Source organism: Antechinus flavipes, chromosome 6 (genome assembly GCF_016432865.1).
Source record: "Antechinus flavipes isolate AdamAnt ecotype Samford, QLD, Australia chromosome 6, AdamAnt_v2, whole genome shotgun sequence".
NCBI classification, from domain to species: domain Eukaryota; kingdom Metazoa; phylum Chordata; class Mammalia; order Dasyuromorphia; family Dasyuridae; genus Antechinus; species Antechinus flavipes.
The window spans coordinates 261,383,515-261,408,224 of record NC_067403.1 but is presented as its reverse complement, the minus strand read 5'-3'; the positions used below and the strand labels follow the sequence as shown (position 1 = coordinate 261,408,224).

Here is a 24,710-nt window from a genome sequence, read left to right as displayed (position 1 = left end):
CTACAATCTCTAATTATTTTGTTATAGAGAGCCAGGAAATACGAATATATTCCAGGTCTTGAATCTTACAACAACTTGGCTCACCAAAACGCCCTTTTCTTATTGAAATTTCTTGTCAATATATATATATATATATATATATATGAAAATTAATAATCTAGCGACTGAAACAAAATACAAACACTACATTTTGGATTAAAGGCAAACCTTTGAACTCAGGACAGGAAAAACAGCCCATAATATCTACTAAAGGCATTTGGGAAAAAGATAATTGAGACAAGGGTATGATAAACTTTTCCCTGATGTGTATCTCAATTATTTGCATTTCTGTCTAAGTAACCAAGATCCAGGGCTTAGTCATTTACAAATCAGTAGAACTTGTTTGTTAGAGAAAACTATTGGAACTTCAAAGAGTATACTTTGTATCAAGTCTGTGAGCCTTTGAGGTATATATATTTATCTCCCTGATCAATAAACTTTGAAGAGTTCATAATTCTAACATCTTAACCTGGCCCTGAAATGTTTTCATACCCTTAATTCTCACACTACGGGAGCTGGGTTCCCACATTTTATACTTCCACAAACATGCAATATGTCCCAATTTTTTCATGTCTTTTCCAACTTTTGTCACTTTTTCCTTCTATCATTTTACCAATCTGGGAGATATAAAATGATATCTCAATAGTCTTTTAATCCGTATCTTGCCAATCAAGGCTGATTTAGAGCATGTTTATGTGACAATAAATTGTTCGGATTTCTTCCTTGGGAAACTGCCCATTCATATCTTTGACCATTTATGAACTGAAGAATGACTCATATTGTTATAAATTGGACAAAGTTTTCATTACAACCTGTGGATTTCTCTCCATCTTATTTTTATTCACTCTCTTGTTCCTTTATCTTACCTCCTTACTCTTTTATTCCTTATTTTACCTACTCCTCTCAAATGCCTTGCCTCATTTTCTTTCCCTACTCTCCTAATCTTATTTTATACATCCTTTTGAAAATCCTTTCCTCATCCTCTCCCAATTTTCTCACCTAAGAGATCAGGAGACTTCTTAATTTTTCAGATGACTTTGTCTCTTCAACCAGATGGAAGAAGGTTCCAACATCATCTGCTCCCCATCTCCCACTTATCTCCTCTGTATCAATTCTTCCTTTCATGCCTTATTTTTATGGATTCTTTTTTTTTTTTTGAATAATCTCACCATACAAAACTCAGCCACAATCTTTCAAACTATCTTAGGAATGATAACAGTTTTAAGAATACTGATAGCATGTTTATCCATGAATAAACATATTAACCCCTTCCAGTGCTTTGTAATTAGCCTTTAATGATTTCCTTCTGTTTCTTCCAGAAGTTTTATATCAAATTCAGTTTATGTAATAGACATTTTCATTCAGAATTATACCCACCATTGATTACTTTGTTCTTTGAAATATTATGTTCCAAAATCTACCATCTTTTAGTATAGAACCTGCCAGGTTTTATGAAATCCTGATTATTTTCTCCAGTGTGTGGCTCAGAAATGGTGAGGGGTCACCATTTAAAAAAAAAGCTGGAGAGATCTCTAGGAGCAATGCAAAAGTTTATTGTACTGTTCTTGTGAGAATCAGGTAACCTACCCTGGAGCAGAAGAAATACTTTTTTGGACAGGATTAACACTGTAAATAATCCCTAAAGCAAATAATCCTCCCATCACTGACTCTCATCTTCATTGGATTCTAATTCTAAACTGGGGAACTACCCAAGAAATTGAACTTGGCCAATAAGTACATAGTTGCCCATATTTGATTGAAATAGGGAGAAAATGATGCCATGGGAGTATAGCAGAAAGGGAACTTAAGTATGCTATTGAATCAATGCTCAAAGACCTTCAGGCCTACTCCAACTCTGAAGCAGATGAAGCCTTACTCGATTTTCATAACTGTCTTAAAAGATCTCGCCTCATCTCATTCACCAGTATTTAATTTGTTTTGTTTTGGGTTTTTTTTTTTTTTTTTGGTTGTTGTTGTTGCTTGCAATATTTTCTCTTTTATCTATAAATTTTCAAACAAGGCTATACCATTCCTGCAAATTTTCTTTATAGAATCTCTTAGAGGGGATGATCAGTGGGTTCTTTCTATTTCTACTTTACTTTCTTATTCTATAACTTTTAGCAATTTTCCTTAATTATTTCTTGTAATAATGTACCCAGATTTTTTTTTTTTTATTATACCTTTTGGGTAGTCTGACAATTCTTATATTGTCTCTTCTCAATCTGTTCTTCAGATCACTTCTTTTTCTATCAGATTTTTCTTAATTTTTAAATCTTTTAACACAATTTTATTCCACTTGCCCAATTCTAATTTTCAAGGAGTTATTTTCTTCCAGCTCTATCCACCAGACTTATGGATTAGACATATGTGGGACTGATAGGGTGCAAGACCCCCTTCCCAATTCAATTAACTAATCAGAGGTATCAGGTACAAAGAGACAACACTTATTTAATCCCTGCAGGGAGAGCCCAGACACAGACACCTGGGAGCTATCCCATGCTCCAGGCATTTGCTCCTGGAAGGTGACCTGCTTCTGGCTTGTCCAGGGTTTAAAAGCAAAAGACTTGAGCCTTCTCATTGGATAGACTAACAGGATGTAACTATCCTTGACCAAGGAGCACTAATGCTGGCTGCCTCCCACAGGTCATGTCACTTCCTGCAACTTCCTACATCTCCAGGTTCAAAGTCCATTCCTCCAGGGAACAAATGATCTCTCAAGGTCCCAAAGTTATGGGAATAGGGAATCATGTGACAATGCTGAGAAGTACTTCATGATGAGTCCCCTTCAGAAAGATGGGTGTGCTCACTGGGTAAATACAGAGAATAATGAAGCCCTTAAATAGAGAGGCACTGATAAGGGGTCACAATCCTTCAATGTCTTCAGTGCTGAGGAGAAATTGACCCATGGAGAGGAAGGATTGAGATGAGTCCAGCTGCACAACAATGACACTACTAACTAACCCGGTATCAGCAGCTTCTGAAAATCCCAAGAGAAAGGGGTTTTGATTAAGTGCTGGATGTTCAGAAGGGGTGAAGGGAAACATTTTCAGAGATGGAGGGTGTCAGGGATAAAAGACACAAGGTAATAGTTCCTTTAAGATCAAATGAAATAATGGCCTTTAATTTATGGAGCAGGTCAAATCCTAGTAAGTGGCTAAAGGTCTCAAGGACTAAGACAAAAAGGTGAAAGGTACTGATCCTACCATAAAAGGGAAGAGAGGTTCTGAGATATAGGTTGGAATGGTCTTCTTAGCAATCTCCCCAGCTGAGATACACTCTTGACTCTGGGAGGAGGAGAATGGGGAAAGGAGCCCCGTTTAACACTGAGAATGTGGCACCAGTGTCAATTAGAACAGACCCTTCTTGGCCCTGTATGAGCAAAGAGCCACTTCCAACAGGAAGCAGTCAGCAGCATGGTGGCCTGACTATCCCCCTCCTTGTGCCAGCCCTCCTGCCGCTCCTCCCTGTAGGTGTATCATGCGGAATGAATGGGGATAGAGTGGGGGTCCTTCAGGGTGGTCTGGGGCCTTTCTCTTTTCTTTGCAGCATCTCCTCCAGCTCCCTCTTACATTCTTTCCTCCCATGACTTGGTTTTCCACAAGTAAAATAAAATCATAGTAATATGTTTGATTTTGATGATACAAAGTAGAAACAATAGAAATGAGCTGCTGCCCCGCAGAAGGGTTGCAAGGAAAGATTTCCTTTTTGCCTCCCCAAGTTCCTTTTTACTTTTTTTTTTTAATCTTGCTCTGCAAGAGAAACTGCCAGCTATGCTGCGGTCTCAAGGAGGAGCCCAGTGAATTGCCAATCAAAGTTAGTCAGCTTAATGGGAAGTTGAAGATTATTAACACAGAGAGAAGCTGGAGCTGCCTCACTGAGATCTGAGTTGGCAACAAAAGCTTGGGTGAGTCTATCAAAAAATGGAGCAATAGATTCCTAGGAATCTGGGAGCTTCTGGGAGCTTTGTTAAATCAGTGGGTTAAGGGACCATAAGGGGTGTGGCCTCAAGGAACACTCACAACTTGAGTGAAATGGTAGTGCTCCTTTCCTCAGCCTCTGAGTCCCAAGATATCTTAAGATTCTCCTCTGGAGCTTCCCAAGTAGCTTTTTGGCTCCAATTTCCCTATTTCCTAACCAAGGTAACCATGAATTGATATAATTCCAGATACCCGGATGTGTATGAATAAAGGGTGAATGGGAACTGCTCAGCAAAACCTGTGGGATCCTCCCCGGGGGAGGGATACTCCATGGTAAAAAAAACTGGAGTTCTCCATGCAGCCAGAGCTTCAAAGCATAGGTCCTGACCAAAGTTTAATTCATCCCTTTCAAAGTAAAGGATGCAGTTTGCAAACTGGAAGCTCTCCCAGGCAGGAGATCTCCTCCTGTTGCAGAGAAAGTGGAGATTTTATGCAAAACTATGAATGGGAAGGAAGGGAGAAAGCAGATTACAATACAGTTATTTCTTGTGTTTGATCAGTTTCTCACTAGTGCAAGGAAATGTGGGTATTCTCCAGTCCTGTAGGACCAGTTCTTCATTGATGGTTTGAAATCCTTGAGGTTGTAACTTGGCGGGGGTACAGAGTTCTGTGATATGAGTAGGATCTGCAGTTTTTTAACATTCACAGGAAATTGTTGTCAATAATTGATTATTTTAAGCTACATTGTAGGAGTCTGACTCCCAAATCAGAGTCTTCTGGGAAAATGTTCACTCTTAAAAATCTAGATTATTAGTATATTAATTACATAAGTCATATCAATAATTGTGAAAATCACAATTATTTTTACATAAATGTGTACTGTAATGCCACTTTAACCCATTACTGCTATTCCAGCAAGGCATTTTGTCTGCCCAGATAGGTAGGCACTTTTCCAGTTGTTTTGTTCCTGTAACACTATAAGGAAGTTTGCCTCCTGGTTTACTAGCCCCAACTTTTAATCTATTGATTGTGAGAGGATTAACATGGAGAGGTAGTATTTGGATGGTGGTTCTATTGCCTTGTCTTTACTTTTAACTTTTTAAAATGTGTTTTATTTAAAGAAACAAAATAAGATAAAAGAAAAACAGAGAAGGAATACAAAACAAAATGAAACTCAAGAAAAGAGAGCATTGAGATGTGCTCATCAGGGTGGAGTCAAAATATATAACAACAAATGACAGCTCAAGAAAGTATATAAATATATTAGTAGAAGAAACTATATTCATAAATGTCCATCTTTTCTTTATTTCCTTATAAGTTGTTCTTTTGTTCTTTGCTGTGAATATTTTTTACTTTATTCTTTTTCTTATTGTTATATTGTTAAGAAAGGATATATTTATATATTCTTATGTAGATCTATACATACACATAAATACACACACATACCCCCACACATACACACACACATATCGTTCCTATCCTTGCTAGCTTTTGCTTTAATTCTGCTCCTACCTTGCCTTGTTTTTATTTTAAAAAATTGTTTTCATGTGTCTGTACATCATTTTCCTAACCATTCTGTTTAAAGGAGAAAGTCAACCTGTGAGGCAATAGCCAGTGATATTCCCTCAATTCCCTTTTTAAGTACAAATGTTCCAATGATGTTTCCCCCAAAATATCTGGAATATTTCCAACACTGAGCATTAAAAAAAATGCTTTGAAAGAATCCTCAATGTCACATTTCCTACAAAATTGATCTCCTTTGTGTATATTCTCTCTGATTCAGATCTTCTTGAGGAGTTCCTTTTCTTTGTGCCATTTCAGGTGCTGCCCATGAGGCAGTTGAGTCTAAGTATGTTAGCCCAGTGTCCTATCATGGTAGAGTTTATTGCAAAGATCTTGCCAGATCCTTTCTGAGCAGGACTGAATGGAATGTTGGTCTGACAGTGAGGATGCCCAGGATTCCAGCCTGGCAGGTGACGCTAGCTAGTCACCTGTGGGCCAATCACTAACCTTCTACATTTTCTATTGTTTCATCTCTAAAACCAGGACAGAGAGACAGAGGCAGAGAGAAAGAGAGAACAAGACACACAGAGAGATAGATTCACATGCTTGAGAAAAGAGAAAGGTGATTGGCTCTTTTTTTGACTACAATAAGGTCATTTGTAACATACCAGCTGAACTACATAAACAATGATCAGATCTAGAATTAGATCATGCAGAGTGAAATCAGAAAGGGAGAAATGACATCACACTTCAGCATTGCTGGTGAGATGTAAAGAATCATTTCCTGTGCTGTAATAGAGGGGAAGTAGTTCTGGGAGAGAGGAAGGAGAACTGAAAGTAGATATGAAGACTTGGAAACTCTCCTCAGAAGCAGAGGGAAGGGCAGGCACCTGAGTTTCTAGAGCATACTGCACAAGCAAACTCTTGTTTCTTCTTTTAGTTTATTAAATATCCTTTTTTTTTCAAAATAAAAGATTATGCTTAAGTGTTAAATGCTGTTATCACATTTAACTACAGCCAATTGATCCTAAGTCCCAGGTCTTATCAGAGAAACTCTAGTAGCTCTTCCTGAGGCCTTCAGAAATCCTTTGGCTGCTATTTCATATGGATGCAGGTTGAGCACAACAGAGCACCCGAGAGTTTTAGCAGGCAAGCTTAGACTTTCTACTCTCAGGTCTGGTCACAGTTTGACCCCTAATGTATCTCTATCTTCTCTTCTGGATGATGAACTGTTATGCCTTCTTGAATATTAATTAATATTTCAAGGCTCAGCGATTTATTATTACACCCTCATGTTTAGGTGCCATATGTTAAATGCTATTATCACATTTAACTCTTTAGTATCCTGAGTAAGTTAAAATGAAATCAGCAGAATGAAGTAAAAATCAGAATCCAACAATATGTTTTTAAAATGGGAGACATGGGAATTAAAATGGAGGGATGGCATATAATTTGCCTAATTCAAAATTCAAAAAAGACAGAGGTAGCCATCATCATCTCAGTCAGATAAATTAAGGCTATAATAAATTTAATTATAAGAGATAAATAGGGCAACTCTATTTTGATAAAAAATACCATTCACTATAAGAAAATATCAATAGTGAGCTTATATATGCATCAAATATAATAACATCTACATTTAAAAAGTTAAATGAATTATAATTAGTAATAGGTAGTATTACTATAATAGTGAGGGGCTTTAGAACTCTCAGAACTTGATGCATCCAACCACAAACAAGAAAGACAATAAGAAAATACATAGACTTTTAGATAAACTAGATATAATAGCCATGTTGAGCAAATTGACAAGAAATAGAAAGAATCACCACTTTTCTCAGCAGTTTATAATTCCTTTACAAAAACTGATAGCCTATTAGGGTCCAAAATTTTATAATTAAAAGCAGAAAATTAAAAAAAAACACTTTTCAGATCACAATGCAAATTATATTTGATAAATGACCAAGGAAACAGCTTAAAATGTAGTTGGAGATTAAAACAAAATCTAATCTTAAAGTATGAGTAGGTTAAAGAAAAAAATTTAAAACACCCCAATCATTTCATTAAAGAAAATTCCAATAATGAGTCATGCCAAAATCTATGGGATATGATGAAAGCAAAAATGAGAGGAAAACATATATTTCCAATGTTACACCATTGTGTAACTTACACCAATAAAATAAAGACCTCGATGTACACCTCGATGTCTCCTGCCCTTAACCTTCTCATATTGACCCCCATCCTGTCAGGACTAAGTTATAACCCTTCCTTGGAATTCTGGTTTGTCTCCCACCCAGTTTTCTTGCCCCTTCCTTATTTGCCTTACTCAGGCCCTATATCTTGTGTCCCTAAAAGAACATATGAAAGGTCTGTGCCTTAATTGCTGAGTGGCTGAACACATTTTGGACATGAGTCCTGTTGGTTAGGATAGTCCAAATCCTCTACTCTTAAAATATTAAAAATTAATCTCTGTCTTGCCTCAGTTTCTCCAGCATTCCAATTCTAGAAGAGAAGAATTTCTTCTCCAGGAAGTAGGGAAGGAACAGCTTTGTACTAGACAGTTTTGTTTGTGTGTGAGTGTGTCTGTGTTTCTCTCAGTCAGCTGAATTACAATGATAATGCTCTAGCCATTTTAGGTTTTAAAAACCTTATTTGGTAAGTCTGTAAGTCTCTCTTTGCCTGTCAGGCATCTTGATGCATACTAAGCTGAATTTTTCTTAAGCTTTCAAACTTTTCTTCCAATGTGGACTGGGGAATGGCCAGGATCAATGTATTTGAACTTGTGTCCAGTTTAGCCTCTCCAAAGAATGATAGGCTCTCCAAAAACTTTTACCCTATGCTCTGCTAGAAGCCTGAGTTTCTCTCTAGATGTGTCCCTGCATTCTCTAATCTCCCCAGAATCCCAAAATTCTTCTCAGGAGACTCTGGATACTGTAAAAGGGTGTGGTATATCTCCACTTGGCTTGGCAAAATCTAGGGAAATCTACTTTACACTTCAAAATCTTTCTCTCTTCCCTCTACTGCAATCCATATGGTTTTAGGGAAGAGTGCAAAATTTAGGTGGGGGAGAGATAGGAGTCATTGCCACTTTGTGCCCAGAGGCCTATGTCTCCATGTCAGGTCTAAGAGAGTTTACTACTTCAACATTTTGTGGGGTCTAAAAGCATGGATGTTTGAGAAGGAAGAGGAGTTTTATTCCAAAATCTCTGCATGTGTTTAAATTTAAATTGTATTTGATAGAATTACTTTCAGTTGATATATTTGGGGAAAAGATTTTGGAAATATGTGTGCATTAATATTGAAGTATTGCTACTAGAAATTTAACTTTGTATTTGACTTGATTTCAAAATCCATAGAAAATTGGATATTAAAACAGTTCTCTGGTAATGCACCTAAGGAGGCCACATGTGTGTATCTCTTAATGAAATGAAATATATTTAAGGTACTACGTTGCTTTCTTTCTTTTTTTTTTTCCCATCCATAGAACTATAGCATTGTCAAGGTCTGAGGCCTCAGGGCCATTATCCCATCATCCCCACTCAAGCAGTCCAGACCCAGATTTATTTGGGCCAAATATTTGTTCATACTTTATAATATCTCATAGCTAATATGTATTTTACTTATGTCTTTTCCTTTGATTTCATCAAGGAAAAGAAACAGGCTGTGAAAAAATAGACTTCCAAAAAAGCCTAATAAGAGAAAAAATCCCTTTTTTCCCTCTATTTCTCATACTTCTCATATAGCACATGGGGACAAAAGATAAAACGTGTTATCCCATTCAGCCTGAGCAGAGCCCAGAGCACAGTACATAGAGCAGCAGGCATGTGCTTGGGGCTGTGACCCCTATACCAGAAGGGGAAGAGAATGGATAGACAGAGCTCAGTGCTGATCGCAGCTAGGAGGTTCCGGTCTGCAGTGCAGAACCCTGGACCTAGGAGTTATGTGTTTGACATCTTTTTATGACTCCGGTGCTCATGGAGATAGACTGAAGAATGAGTTTCCTCATGTGGAAGAATCTGGATACATTCATAGGATCATAAATTTTGGACTGAATTGTGCTTCATGTAAATGGGTATAAATATGCATATTATATTGTGTGCACATGTGTGTACATTTTTAGATGGTCATATATGTATATAATGTATATATATTTATATTTTGTGACTATATAAGTCTATATATGTATGTGTGTATGTCTTCCTAAATGTCTATGTGTTAATTTTCTTTGTTATAACTTTAAAATTCAGAGATCATGCCAATCCAAGTCTCACTCCATCTGTATTCGAGGGAAATCTGAGGTTCTTGGATCTCCATGGGAAGCTGGGGCAAGAGAAGAGTAATCATTTCTCTTTCAGAAACATTTTGTGAGAGCTAGAAAGAGAATTGATGGACCAGGTGGTCCACAGGGAACTTTTCTTCCATAAATTTCAGGAAGCTTGAGTGATAAGTATACAAGGATAATGGGAGGGACCAGTAAATTGGAGATAATGGACCACACCAATCTAACGGTAATTCCTATTATACCTTAGTATACAGATGGCGTTAAGAGAGAATCAAAGTCTTTATTGGAGAAACTGCATTGGGAAGCTTTGTTTGAACTTGAAGACTTTGGGGAATTCAAATTACCTGAGGTCAGTGTTTGGGAAATGCTCACCCTTTCTGTCTGAAAGCAAGTAGAAAATCTTTTTGTCTAGGTCTATGAAATTGGGAAAAGAGGGAGGGGAATATAAGAGAGGTAGAGAGGTAGAAGAAGAATTTATTAATTGTTTGGGCCAAACACGATGTTCATTACTTTCCAGATCTTTTTCTCTTCAAGTCTTTGGCAGAAGAATTTGAAAGTCTGGTCCAAATTAAGGAACAAGACTTCTGTTTCTGAACAGCATTTAGTCAAGTAGAGTCCTAAGGTATGTCTATGATTCTGTGATTGAAATGTCCCCTTACATGGAGAGACTTACATGAACTGATGCTGAGGGAAGTGAGCAGAACCAGGAAGATTATATGCTGATCATTTCTGATAGACATGGCTCTTTTCAACAATGAGATGATTCAGACCAATTCCAATGTCTTGTGATGGAGAAAGCCATCTGCACCCAGAGAAAGGACTGTGGGGACTGAGTGTGGACCACAACATAGTATTTTCACTTTTTTTGTTATTATTTGCTTGTATTTTGCTTTTTTAACTTTTTTTTCCTTTTTGATCTGATTTTTCTTGTGTAGCATGATAATTGTGGAAATATGTATAGAAGAATTGCACAGTTTAACATATATTGGATCACTTGCCATCTAGGGGAAGGGGTGGGAGGAAAGGACACAAGGTTTTGCAAGGGTGAATGTTGAAAATTATTCATGTTTTGAAAATAAAAAGCTTTAATAATAATAAAAAAGAAATGTCCCCTTAATCATGACCTAGTCAGGAATCCCTTTTCCAGTGACCAGAAAGTGTGAAATATTAGCTGATGGCTAGATAGTGCCACCTTGAACATTTGTGTGACCCCAAGCAAGTCATTTTAAATCTATTTGCCTCAGTTTCCTCACTGTAAAATGGGGTTAATAATAGCACTGACATTACATTGTTGTGAAAATCTAATGTGATAATATTTGTAAGGTCCTTAGCATAATGCCAGGGCACATCATAAGCACTATATAAGTGCTTATTCCCTTCTCTGTTTCCAATTTTGAACAAGGATCTCCCATCCTCTAGATTTTCTATGTTGAGGGTTTGGTTACATCTAGCAAGGTGTCAATCATATCTCTAACTATGGGAGGGGCTGAAGTTACAGCCAATTAGTGATTAATGACAATACAAGCAAGAAAAGTTGGGTGCCATGTACATCCCATGATACTCCATGCTTTGGTGACTGGTTGATGCTCATCATCATAAGCAATGACAAGAGGACCTTAGGATGCCCCGTCACCATTCTGCTCCTGGACCAGGTGAAACATGGGACCTGAAACTACTGGAGGAGAGAGGGAGGTCATTGTCCCTGGAGGATTCTTTGGGGCTGGATGGTTTCTCCTAGTCAGGATATTCTGGAGGAGATTGTGATGGTGTGTGTGAATGTGTAATTGCCTGTCTGTGTCTATTGTATGACATGTTTTGGGTGTGTGTTAACTCTGCAGGGTGTGCGATGTGTATAGTGTTGTGTTGTATGATATTTATGTGTGTGAGATGCTGGGTCCCCTTCCCCTGCCTTGGTTTCAATGGGGTGCTCCAAGTCACATAACACCCTGACACTACCTTCTGCACACAGGAACCTCATCAGGAATAGGGTAATGAAAAATGGAGGGATTGGAATAGAGTCCCAGAGACAGAGAATCACAGAGACTCAGAGAGATTGAGATGTGGAGAAAGAGACTAGAAATGAGAGGATGCTGAGCCCCAGCTTTGACCTCTAGAAAGAGAGAGAGAGAGAGAGAGAGAGAGAGAGAGACAGACAGAGAAAGAGAGAGAGAGAGAGACAGAGAGAGAGAAAGAGAGAGAGAGAGAGAGAGAGAAGAGAGAGAGAGAGAGAGAGAGAGAGAGAGAGAGACAGACAGAGAAAGAGAGAGAGAGAGAGACAGAGAGAGAGAGAAAGAGAGAGAGAGAGAGAGAAAGAGAGAGAGAGAGAGAGAGAGGAGAGAGAGAGAGAGAGAGAGAGAGAGAGAGAGAGAAAGTAAGTATTTGGCTCCCTCTGTGATAGGAGAAGAAGCAGGAAGGGAAAGAACCCCTGGCAGAGAAGCTGGAATCTCCTCTCTTAGGGAAGGAGTAGGGGAAGAGATCTGGGGGAACCTGGGGGTTAAGTCTGAGAGAAGGTAAGGTGGAGGAACATGACCCCAAGAACTTGAGGGCTCTGATACATGACCTCTGCCTTCATTTAATGAGATTGACAAGGAGAGGACAGGGCGATCTAAGGCCTTTGAGGACATGTTTCCTCTTCTATTCTCCAGGACAGGGATAGAGATTATCTATTAAAGTAGACTCCTTTAGACTGCTGACACATGAGGCCCTGGACCTCAGTGGACAAGTAAATCCTGGAGCTTCCAGCCAGCAAGGGGGTTCCAGAGTGCACAGAGCATTGGACCTGGAGTCAGGAAAACCTGAGTTCCAATCCTGTCTGAGATAGTAAGAGAGTAATTTGGGGCCCTGGGCTAGTCTCTAACTCTCTGCCTGTCTCAGTTTCCTTAAATGTAAAATGGTGATAATGAGACTACTTCCTTCCCAGGGATAGTGTGAAGATATAATGACATATTTGTACAATGTCTGGCATATGGCAGGTGATTAATTAATGTTTGCTCTTAAACTTAAAATTTTAATTTACTTAGACTCTTTAAGACTAAAACTTAGCCTAAGCCTAAAACTTAAAATCAAAAAATAGACATTTACATAAGGAATAGGGAGGGGAGGGACTATGACTTCCCTTCTAGGCAAGTGGGAGGGAGAGGCATCTGGACTTAGGATAGAGAACTTATTTCATAGGCTACTGTGTCTGAGCATCTTGTTCTTAGGATCAAGATGAAGCCAAAGGCATTGGTGTGTAGGGTGTTGCTCTTCCCACCGCTAACTCCTGGATGTCCACCATGACCCTCTAGAGGACCATCCCTAAGGGCTTCCTCCTTTTATGCTTTTAGCTGCCCAGGAAGAAGTTAGGTTAGGTTGATTTTCTTCATTCTTGAAGAGGACCAAAATGACATCTTTATTTAGTAGTCAAATTACATACATTATGTCCGACTGTGACTGATCAGACCAATATGAATTCAGAGTGCTCTGCTGCAGGTTGAACACAAATAGTCCCTATGAACATTTGGTGTGCTTCTCTAACTGTGCATCTTGAGTTTTTTTCTAAACTAATGCAATTCTCATAGAACACAGCCCCTTCTCTGATGAGAGCACACCATGCTGGTTCATCTTGTGCTAGTGCCTCCCATATTATACAATCAATTCTCAAGTTCTTAAGAGACCTCTGTCTTCATGTGTGATAACTGCTTATTTTAAAATCAGCCGGAGTCAGGAATTCAGGTTAGGGGAAAATCGTCGATCTTTATTCGAAGAAGGATTGAAGGTGAAGGGGAATCGGAGGTGAAGGGGTGGGGTCGAGATAGCAATGTGAGCAGCTGTTATAAGAAACCAGCCAGCAGTCCTCTTTCCTCTTCCCTCTCTGCCCCTCTGCCTCCACTCACCAAAATCGTCATTTCCTATACAACACATCAGGACTTGCACAAAGAGTGGGCGGGGGCCATTCTTTCTCCAAGCATATATATTAATAGAGTATAGTCCAATTACTATTTCGCCTCACATGCTTGGGACCTCAGTGCATCAACTCGAGCCTCAGCCCATTACACTCATGGTGTAATATGATTTTGTGTTCCCCTGACCTTGGGCCCTTTTGGTCTAATAAGTCAGTGATCCTGGGTCTTCTGGCTTTGGGATTTGCCTCTGGAAACTCACACACTGGATCTATTTGATTCTGAGCAGTCCTTAGCCAGATAGCTTCTGGCCTCAGGAAATTCCCATGGATCAAACTCCTGAGACAATAGTGAATAAGATCACTCTAATTTTGTCATTAATAATCTGGTCAACAGAAAACTACTCCTTCTGAGAATTTGCATATCTAGGATTGAAAGTTGTATGAGTTTATCTCCTTGCTTCAGTTTCTTTACTGAATTCCGTACAATTCAGTCTCCTTAGTAATGGCATACCATTACTTTCAATAAAACTTTCCCCCTTGACTAGGAGATGGGTCCAAGCCTGCAAATTCTTTTGAGATACCTCATGACACCAGTCTGGGACTTTTGGGTCCTCCCTTCCAAACCTCAACACTCATACCAATTTTTTTGGTTGCTATTTTTAAAATTTATGAAATGAAACAGGTATTTACATAACATAGAAAGGTAAAAAGACAATTGTACATGAAAGAGTATATGTATTATGCACAATTTGATTCTTCCTTTCAAATACACAACAAATGTATCATGTAATTTTTTTTAATTCCCTGCCCTTTCCCCTAGAGATGGCTGCATCTCAAAGACATAAGTAGGAGTGTGTGTGTATAAAAGTATCCTACACATGCTTCTATTTATCTGATCTTTTTATTTGGATACAGATAATGGCTTTCTTCATATATCTTTTTAAGTTACTTTGGGTATTTATGAAAGACAAAATCATTCAAAGTTGTTCTTAAAACAAGTGCTATTACTGTATAAGAATGTTCTCTTGGTTCTGCTCATTTTGCTCTTTGTAAGTTTATTTGTTTGTTTTTCGCTAAATCATAGAGCTTATCATTTCTTGTAGCACAGTAGTATTCCGTCACCATCATATACCATAATTTGTTCAGCCATTCCCCAATGGAGGGGCATTCCTGCAGTTTCCAGTTCTTTGCCACCACAAAGACAGCTACTATAAAAATTCCAGAATATACTTCTTCCCTAGTAATCTTTGGAAATAGAACAAATAGTAGTATTATTGAATGAAGGAGTACAGGCAATTTACTTTCTCTTTTAGCTTAATTTCAGATTATTCTCTACAAACTTTATTTTATAATTCCACAAACATTGAACATGTTCCAGATTTTCCATGTCTTTGTCAACTTTTGTGACCTTCTCCTTCTATCATTTTAGCCAATATGGGAGATATAAAATGCTATATCAAGATTCTTTTAATCTGTGTCTTGCCAATCAATGCTGATTTAGAGTATGTTTATGTGACATTATATTATTTGGATTTCTTCATTGTGAGAGTGCTTGTTCTTATCTTTGACATTTGTCAACTAGGAATGACTCATATTGTTATAAATTGGACAAAGTTTTCATTACAACTTGTGAATTTCTCTCCATCTTATTTTCATTCACTATACCGTTACTTTATCTTCCGTCCTTACCCTCTTATTCCTTATTTAACCTACCCCTCTCAAATTCCTTCCCTTATCTTCTTTCCCTATCCTCCTAATCTTATTTTATACATCCTTTTGAAAATCCTTTCCTCACTTTATTTCCCAGTCTTCTCACTTCTCCAAGAGTTCAGAAGAATTCTAACCTTTTCAGATGTACACTATCTCCTCTTCAACCCAGATGAGAAGGTTCCAATATCACCTGCTCCCCACCTTCATCTGTTTCCACTGTATCAATTCTTCCTTTAATGCCTTATTTTTGTGGGTTCATTTTGTTTTTTAGAATAATCTCACCATGCACAACTCAGTCACAAGCTTTCTTTAAAACTACTTTAGGAATGATAACAGTTTTAAGAATACTGATAGCATGTTTATATACCATAAGTAAACATATTAACCCCCTTTCAGTGATTTATAATTAGTCTTAAATGATTTCCTTATAATTCTTCCAGACATTTTTATAACAAATTCAGTTTATCAAATAGACATTTTCATTCAGGATTATACCTACCTTTGATTATTCTTGGATACAATCTTCTTACTTTACTCTTTGAAATATTATGTTCCAAAATCTACCTTTATTTAGTATAGAACCTGCCAAGTCTTATGAAATCCTCATTATTTTCCCCAGTATTTAATTTTTTCTTGTTGCTGGCAATATTTTCTCTTTTATCTGGGAATTTTGAAACGTGGCTATGACATTCCTATAAATTTTCTTTATAAAATCTCTTAGAGGGGATGATCAGTGGGTTCTTTCTATTTCTACTTTACTTTCTTATTCTATAACTTTTGGCAATTTTCCTTAATAATTTCTTGCAATAGTGTATCCAGATTCTTTTTTAAAATTATAACTCTTGGGTTGTCTGACAATTCTTATATTGTCTCTTCTCAATCTGTTTTCCAGATTACTTGCTTCTCTGTCAGATTTTCTTAATAGTTAAATCTTTTAACACAATTTTATTCCACTTGCTTGTTTTAACCTGTGTCTTGCCAATCAATGCTGATTTAGAGCATGTTTATGTGACATTATATTGTTTGGATTTTTTCATTTTCTAATTTTCAAGGATTTATTTTCTTCCAGTTTTATCCACCAGACTTATGGATTAGAAAGATGGGTGTGCTCACTGGATAAGTACAGAGAATAATGAGGCCCTTAAATAAATAGGCATTGATAAGGGGTCACAATCCTTCAACATCTTCAATGCTGAGCCAATTTGAGCCAATTCTCTCCATATATATTAGAAATAAGGCTTTTCTCAGAAACACTGGCTGTTTTCCCTCAGCTTTCAGCTTCCCTTCTAAACTTTGCTGTGTTGGCTTTATTTGTGAAAAACCTTTTTAATTTAATGTAATCAAAAAGATCAGTTTTGCCTTTCATGATGCTCTCTAGTTTTTCTTTGGCCATAAATTCCTCCTTTCTCCACAGATCTGAGAGGTTGACTATTCATTCATTCAATTTGCTTATGGTATACTCTTTATGTCTAAATCTTGTACATTTTAAACTTTTCTTGGTATAGGGTGCTATAAATAGAAGTATTTTGGAAAAAGAAATTGAACATGCCATAAATGAGTTTCTAGGGGGAAAAAACCATCTGGACTAGAATGGATTTATAAGAGAATTTTATCCAGCATTTAAAATTAACTAATTCTAATATTAAAAAAATTGTTTGGAATAATGGGAAAAGTTGAGATCCTACCAATCTCTTATTAAGAAATAAACATGATATTGATACTTAACCCACAAGGAGTAAAAACAGAGGGAGAAAAATATAGACTAATTTCACTAATGAACATGGAGCCAAAAATACTAAATAAAATATTGGCTAAAAATTATAACAACATATTATAAAGATTATACTTTATTACCAGGTGGCTTTTATATCAGAAATACAGGATATTTTAATGTAAAGAAAATTATCAATATGAAAGATTATATAAATAATAAAAGTTTAAAAACATCATGTCATCACTGTATTCTGTGTTCTGTGGCTAGATGAGATAAAATATGATATCTGAAAGGATTGAGGAAGGAGTAGGATCATTATCATTGGAGAAATCAAATGGAGGCTGAATGATTTCTTCCAAGATATTCCACAGGAAAATGTTGTTCAGTATGTGTGTGTATGTGTGTGTGTGTGTGTGTGTGTGTGTGTGTGTGTGTGTGTGTGTGTGTTTCTTTTCCCTCTACTCTTCAGGATAGGGACAATGACCATTTGTTGTGGAAATCTTCCTCGAAGCTGTTGACACATGAGTCTCTGGACCTCAGTCCCTAGGAAAAGGAGCCTCAAGCAATCTATGGAGCTCCAAAGTACACAGAGCATTACTTGGCCTGGAATTAGGAAGATCTGAGTTCAAATCCAGTCTCAGATGGTTACATGTTTTGGGAGCCTGAGTAAGTCATTGAAACTCTGCCTGCCTCAATTTCCTTAAGTGTAAATGGAAATCTGGAGAACACATACATCCAAGGCATATGAAGGGTATAAATGAAATATTTTGAAGGGCTTAGTACAGTTCCTGGTATAATTTTGTTGTTCAGTCATATGACCCTATCTGGGGTTTTTTGGACAAAGATGCTTGACAGCTTTGGCATTTCTTTTGATTGTTCATTTTACAGATAAGGAAATTGAGGCAGAGTTGAGTGACTTGTGCAGGGTTATACAGCTACGTTCTTAGACTAGATGTGATGTCAGTTCTTCCCATTCCAGAACTTGGAGTTCTGTCCTTTTTGGATATCCAGCTGCCTGGTATACAATAGGCACCTAATAAATGTTCATTGCCTAGAGTTCCCATCTTAGGTATCCACATAAATAATGGAAGGGGAATCCTGATTTTCCTTTGAGGGAGGGGGAGCTGGTACTTGGTCTGGGATAGGGGGCTCCTTTCAAGGGCTGTTGTGTCTAAACATCTTCTTAGGATCAGTGTGTAGTCTCCTGGCTGCTGGTGTGGGGAGTGTTTGTTGTCCCACTTCCTAATTCCTGCTCATCCCTAAAGGCCCTCTGGAGCACCACCCTGAGAGGCTCCCTCCGCTTATTCCCTAGTCTGCCCACGAAGAAGTAAATGAGGGGGTTCACGCTGCTGTTCACACAGGCCAGGAGGTCACAGATCCAATAAGGCAAGAAGTCTAATTCAGAGCAAAAATACACGAAATCCCCGACCCCCATGGGCAGGCCGCAGAGCAGGAACACGAGGACCGTGAGCAGCACCAGGAGGTAGAGCCTGGGGAGCCGCCGGCGCCGGGAGCTGCACTGGACCCTCAGCAGCAGAGTCAGGCTGGACACGCACAGGACGCAGGTGAGGAGGAGGAACCACGAACCCAGGATGGTGATGAAGGTGAGAACGTTATGATTAAAACGATACCAAAGAACAAGACCTAGTAGCCAGAACATCCCGTTCAGAGCCCAGAGCGCGGCGCAGACCGCGGCCGACACGTGCTTGGGGCGGTGACTTCGGTACCAGATGGGGAAGAGCGCGGAGAGACAGCGCTCGGTGCTGATCGCTGCCAGCAGACTCATGCCCGCAGTGTAGAATATAAATTTGAAGTTAAATAGTATTTCCCATGTTAAATCGGAAGCTCTAGAAAGCGTAACTATGTATTGAAGAATGGAGAAACAAAGGAAGAGGGCGTCGGCCGCCGCCAGGTTGAGGATGTAGACTGAGAAGTGGTTCCTCCGGCTGCGGAAGCCCAGGAGCCACAGGATGGCGCCGTTCCCGATCAGCCCAAGTAGAGCAATGAGCAGAGAGAGGATCTTCACCCAGTCATAAAAATTAAGGCTTCCAGATGAACTACTATTCTGCGTTGAATTGTCAGAATCATATCCTGGATATTCACGTGTGGGGGACACAGTCATGTTGGGGGGTCCGCGCTCCATGACGCCCTGCTCCTCTCAGACACCCTGGGGACACAGAGACATAGAAGGACATCAGGGAATTTCCCGCCATTTATACCTCTCTCTCCCTTCAAGGCTCCTCTTCCTCACTGCCTCTTTCTAGGATGCCCCTAGGGGGCGCCACATGCATAGAGGTATGGGTCTAGGAAAAAAATGAATTATAATCTTGCCTTGGAAACTTAGTGAGAAAAATCATTATTTCACGGATATTAATAACTAATTATTCATTTAGGTTTAAGACTTTCCCTTCCTATTTCCTCCTTCAGAAACCAGTCCCTTGTCGGTTATTCCTCCGTCTCTGAAGGCCATTGCTGATGCATGAATTTGCTCCATTCCTTGAGGTACATGATTTTTCATCACGAAAGAGAAGCTTATGTAGGAATTATGACCCGATCACTGTTCGTGGTTCATTGGCTGGGGAGAAATGGACACCTTTGTACAGGTACCTGGGGGCAGCTAAAGCTCCTTATGCCCTCAACAACTGGAGAAGAAGGCTCTTACCCAGCTCCTGATCCACTACCTCGGGGATTGTTGGTTTCCACCCTCAGGTATAGCCTCTTTTCTAAAGACTTTTTAAAGAATTCAATACTTTCCAGAGCCATCTTTGGCTTCCAGCCAAGATCCTGATCTCAATATCTTATTTCCTAGCCATCATTAAAAAACTGATATTAATTACTCCCACATTGTCTCCAGGACTTGTTATTACTTACATTGGCTGTGTAACCCTGGACATATTATTCAACATTTGTGTCCCTCGGGTTCCAAATTGCAAAATGAGACCAAAAATAGCAGGAACCTCACAGAGATCTTTAGATCAAATGAGGCAGTACTTGTGGTGTGCTTAACATTGTGCCTAGGACTCAAGTAGATCATTAGAAAAAGCTGGTTTAATTTTCCCTTTGCATCTCCCTCTTGTGATGATGTGACAGAGAGGTATAGAAGTGAGTCTTTTGGAGAAAACGGAGGTACATGTGTCTCACCTTTCTTCTCTGACCACATTCAAATTCACCCTTTGTTTCTCTCTCTCTCTTCCTCTTTCTTTAGTATATGGGGGTTTGGCTTCCTTCTAAACCCAGTGTGGACAGACCTAAGGGTGGGCTGAACCACTTCATTTAAAACAATGGACACTAGTTAATTCATTTCATGGATGTATGCATGCCATTTTTTGTTTCTTTACTCTGATTAATTCATAAATTCATTCATCCTATTAGTTATTTACATTTAAAAATATTTATCACTAACTTTTCCTTGCACATAATTTATATTATGGTATATGGTGTCCCCCATAGAAAATCAATATTTTAAAATCAAAGTGAATGGGATTAGTGAAGATTCCTTAGAGTCTATAGGGTAAAGTAGGTCAAACCTTCGATCTAGTCTTCAGGAAGTCACATCACCTCCAGGAAGTAGACAGCATTGTTGACCATTGATCAATGGTTACTTCCTTTTCAGTCCATCCAAAGTATTTAAAAGTCAGCAGGAAAGAGGAGATGTACCCTTGTCTTTTCTGCTATATAATCTCTTTCTGTTATATAATTCATTGTCCTTTAATGTCATGTGCCATACACCATGCTGGACTGTCCAGTTGATGTGTTTGTACTTCTTCTTGCAATGATGGAATAAATGCTTTCTATTTGTATCTGAAGATCATGGAACCAGTCACCCCAGTCTTTGGCAGGTTCTGTCCAGTAACTGCCTGGGAAGAATCTGGTTGCCCCTGGCACCCCCCAGCATGGTGATGTGAGTTGAGAAAGCCGTTCAGTCTCTGTATTTGTCAAGTGCACCATTCTGTGTGTCAGTTGTGGATGTGTGTTAGTTACCTAATTTAGGGCAAATTATTTTATCTCTGCCCAGTTTTTAACTTGTAAAGAGAAACAGTAATGATTTTTGTGAAGATCACGATTGCAAAAATGCTTAGCATGAAACAAATTCTATATGAAACTGCTATATTGTATATGATTGTTTCATATTTAATAACTTTATGTCAGATTTTAGATATGACCAACATACAATGTCAATGTAAACAGTAATGATATATTTTTTTTATGTGTACAGTAATTTGGAAAGAAATTCAACCAAATTAAGCCCTTCCCAGGACTAGGAGGAGAATACATAGAAGAAAGAGAGTCTCTTTCTCTTTCTTCCCCCTTCCCTCCTTTCCTGACTGCACCAGGGCTATTTGGACAAAGGGGTGAGAGGGAGAGAAAGAAAATATATTCACTGAGTTCAGTGAAATTTGTTATTTGAGATAGGATAGTAAAAACAGTTTTAAAGGAGTTTTAATCAAAGCCCAATAAAGAGATATGTAAATTGTAATCTCTTTGCACTGATTGTGTTAACAGAAGATTTAAAGTTTGTAAACTTTTAAGAAAACAAAAAAGCAGTTAGATGCTATCTTGGCAACCCTGGCAACAAATGTCCTGCTTTTGAGTTATCAAGAGTCAGACTACTAAGGGCTCTTTCAGCTAAAAAAACAAAAACAAAAACAAAACTGATATCTTTACCCTTTCTTGGATCACAAAAGAGAAAGCATTTGTGTGAATTGGAAAATAACCAAATGGCAATTCAGTTTGTCTGGAATATTTAATTAGAATTTAGGGAATCTCATGAACTACACTTAAGTGAAATTTAAAATCTGTTCCAAGTTTTAAGAATGGTCTTGTTTTCTTGAAGAAAAGAAATGAAGGGGGATCTTTTATTTACCAGAGAAGTCATTAGAGCTCTTAGTGTTAGGAAATGTTTCCTGATAGCAAGCCTCAGTTTTTGTTAGGATCTTCTAACCATTCATCTTTGTTCTACCTTTGGGGTTAAAATAAGAAGACTAATTCCTCTTCCAGGTGATAGATTTTTAAAGAGGAGCATCTTGATGGCACAGGGATAGATTACCAACTCTGCCCCCAGACATTTAACATTTAATAGGTGTGTGAATCTGAACAAGCCACATGACCACAATTGTCTTGCCAAAATGATAATTGATCGATTTTTAAATACTAAAGTAGAGCCCTTCTGCACAATACCTAATTAAAGCTACATCATGAGCACAGAATTCCTATCAACAATAATGTATGAAAAACGCATTATCTTAAGAGAGACAGTTGAAATGGATGACATATCATTGTGATGAGATTTAGAATGGTTTAGATTCCTGGTGCTCTAGAGATTAGTGGCTATGAGAGAGTTATTAAGAATCCCCATTAAATCGGCCACAGATTTCAGGAGTGAAAGAATTCACTCATTCCCGAGTATTATTTGCAAAATGAAAGCTTATTGTTAGATAGAAACCAGTTTACCCAGAGACTGACTTTTAGAGTGGCAGATCTATGGAAAATAGAGTTTTGCACTGAGAATGCAGTTCTCAGTGGACAGAAAGTCCTGGCAGGTGAGTGAGCCATCGAGGTCCATCTGCAAAGACTTTAACTGATGGAAGCTCATTATATTGGGTATCTGAGTTGGGGTTGGGAAGCCCCAGCAGATCAGAACCAGTGGGGGCTGGGCATCCCAAGCAAGTCAGAATGGGGGCTGGGACAAGTCTGGATCTCCTATAGGAACTCAAAGGGATACTTTTGAGTAGAGTTGTAATTGAAACAAAGACCTTGGCAACCTGGAAAGATAACTTGTCTGGGGAGGACATGCCTCAGCCAGGAGGGGGCTGGGAATCTGAAAGGAATCACAGATCAATAGGAAATACAGTTTCTTAAAGGGACCACAAGTCACTTCAATAAGACTTTAATTTTTTCATCAGAAAGTTATCTGTTTATATCCTTTGATCATTTATCATTTGGGGAATGACTTGTGTTCTTATCAGTTTGACACAGTTCTTTATATATTTTAGAAATGAGGCCTTTATCAGAAACACTGTTTTTAAGATTTCCCCCAGCTTTGTGCTTCCCTTTTAATTTTGTTTGTGTTGGTTTTGTTTGTGCAAAAAGTGTTTAATAAAATATAAGCACAGTTGTCCATTTTGCACTTCATGATGTTCTCTAATTCTTCTTTAGTTGTAACTTCCTCCCGAATGGAATTTCTTAATTATGGGAAGGCTTTACTGATGTCCCTGCTCACTCTGACCTTTTATAATTCTCAGAAGACAAAGTGTTTAGAGGGAAACGGCTTCCTGGAGTAAGCAAAAGGGGTAGAAACTAGAGAAATATCTTGTCTCTTAACCATCTTATAGATCAGTTAAATGAAGCCCTAAATTCAGATTATTGACTTTTTGGGTCTCTAGATCTGAAAGTGTCTCTTTCACTTCCCTGCTAAACTAATTTCTCTAATCAGATACAGTCAGACCAGGAAGGGATGGTGGAAGCATAGACCACAAAGTCAAAAATGTAATACGAATTTTTGTTGAGATAAGAAAAAGGGAAAAGAAAGGGCCGGTAAATTTACTTTTCTATTTATGATCCCCTTAGAGTTGCTCCAGAGACTCCAGCCCTCTATCAAATACTATATTCCCAAAAGGTGACAGGGGACACCTGCCTTTCTCTCTTCTCCCATTCCCATTGGGGACAGGAGGAACAAAGTTCCAAAGACAATGAATATCAATTTCTCGCGTGACTGACCTGGAGATGATGTTCTTTTCTCTGGTCTTGAAACTGTCTGCAGGATCCTCTGTTCTGAAACTGAGACCACAGCAAGTGATGTCAAGAGTTTGGAGAAGTCTTTATAGTTTCCTGTGCAGCAGGATTTCCTAGTCAGGGCGCAGAATTATTGGAAAATGGCCCCTTGTGGAAGATAATCTCAGCATTTTCCCCCAATGCTGATCATGTTTCTTTTCCTCTAATGCCTTGTGATCTAGCTGCACAACATGCTTTTTCCTTTCAAATACACAATGAACTTAAGTAATTTTTTTTTCCCTCCCTCTTTCCTCCAACAATGGCTGTCATTAGACATAAATAGGTGTGTGTGTGTGTGTGTGTGTAAAATTATCCTACACATACTTCTATTTATCTGATTTTTTTTGGGGGGGGGATTCAGATAATGTCTTTCTTCATATGTCCTTTACAATAACTTGGGTTGTTTATGATAGAAAAAATTCCTCATAATTGTTCTTAAAGCAAAGTGCTATCATTGTATCCCGTGTTCTCTTGGTTCTGCTCATTTTGTTCTTTGTAAGTTTTGCCATATTTTTCTAAAGTCATAGAGCTCATCATTTCATTGTAGGACAGTAGTATTCCATCACCATCATATGTCACAATTTGTTCAGTCATTCCCCAATTGAAGGGCCGCCCTGCAGTTTTCAGTTCTTTGCCACCACAGAGAGAGCTAGTATAAAAATTCTAGAATATTCTTCTTCCTTAATTATCTTTGGAAATAGAACAAATAGTAGTATTGCTCAGTGAAGAGACACAGGCAGTTCACTAGCTCTTTTAGCTTAATTTAAGATTGCGCTCTACAATCTCTAATTATTTTATTATAGAGGGCCAGGAAATAAGAATACATTCCAGGTCTTGAATCTTACAACAACTTGGCTCACCAAAACACCCTTTTCTTATTGAAATTTCTTTTCT

General features: G+C 38.3%; 1 protein-coding gene across 1 annotated transcript; it reads right to left on the bottom strand.

Annotated features, from left to right (window-relative positions):
- Positions 1-17,473: 17,473 nt before the first annotated feature.
- Positions 17,474-23,911, bottom strand: LOC127540237 (mas-related G-protein coupled receptor member X4-like). Its single transcript, XM_051964843.1, has 2 exons — positions 23,763-23,911; positions 17,474-19,212 (listed from the first exon to the last, which is right to left on the bottom strand). The coding sequence occupies exon 2, from the start codon at positions 19,186-19,188 to the stop codon at positions 18,235-18,237; it is 954 nt and encodes a 317-aa protein (XP_051820803.1). The 5' UTR covers positions 19,189-19,212; positions 23,763-23,911; the 3' UTR covers positions 17,474-18,234.
- Between the last annotated feature and the right edge of the window lie 799 nt (positions 23,912-24,710).

Excerpts from the sequence above, each read along its gene's own strand:
- LOC127540237 (XM_051964843.1), bottom strand. The coding sequence starts at position 19,188 with ATGGAGCGCGGACCCCCCAACATGACTGTGTCCCCCACACGTGAATAT.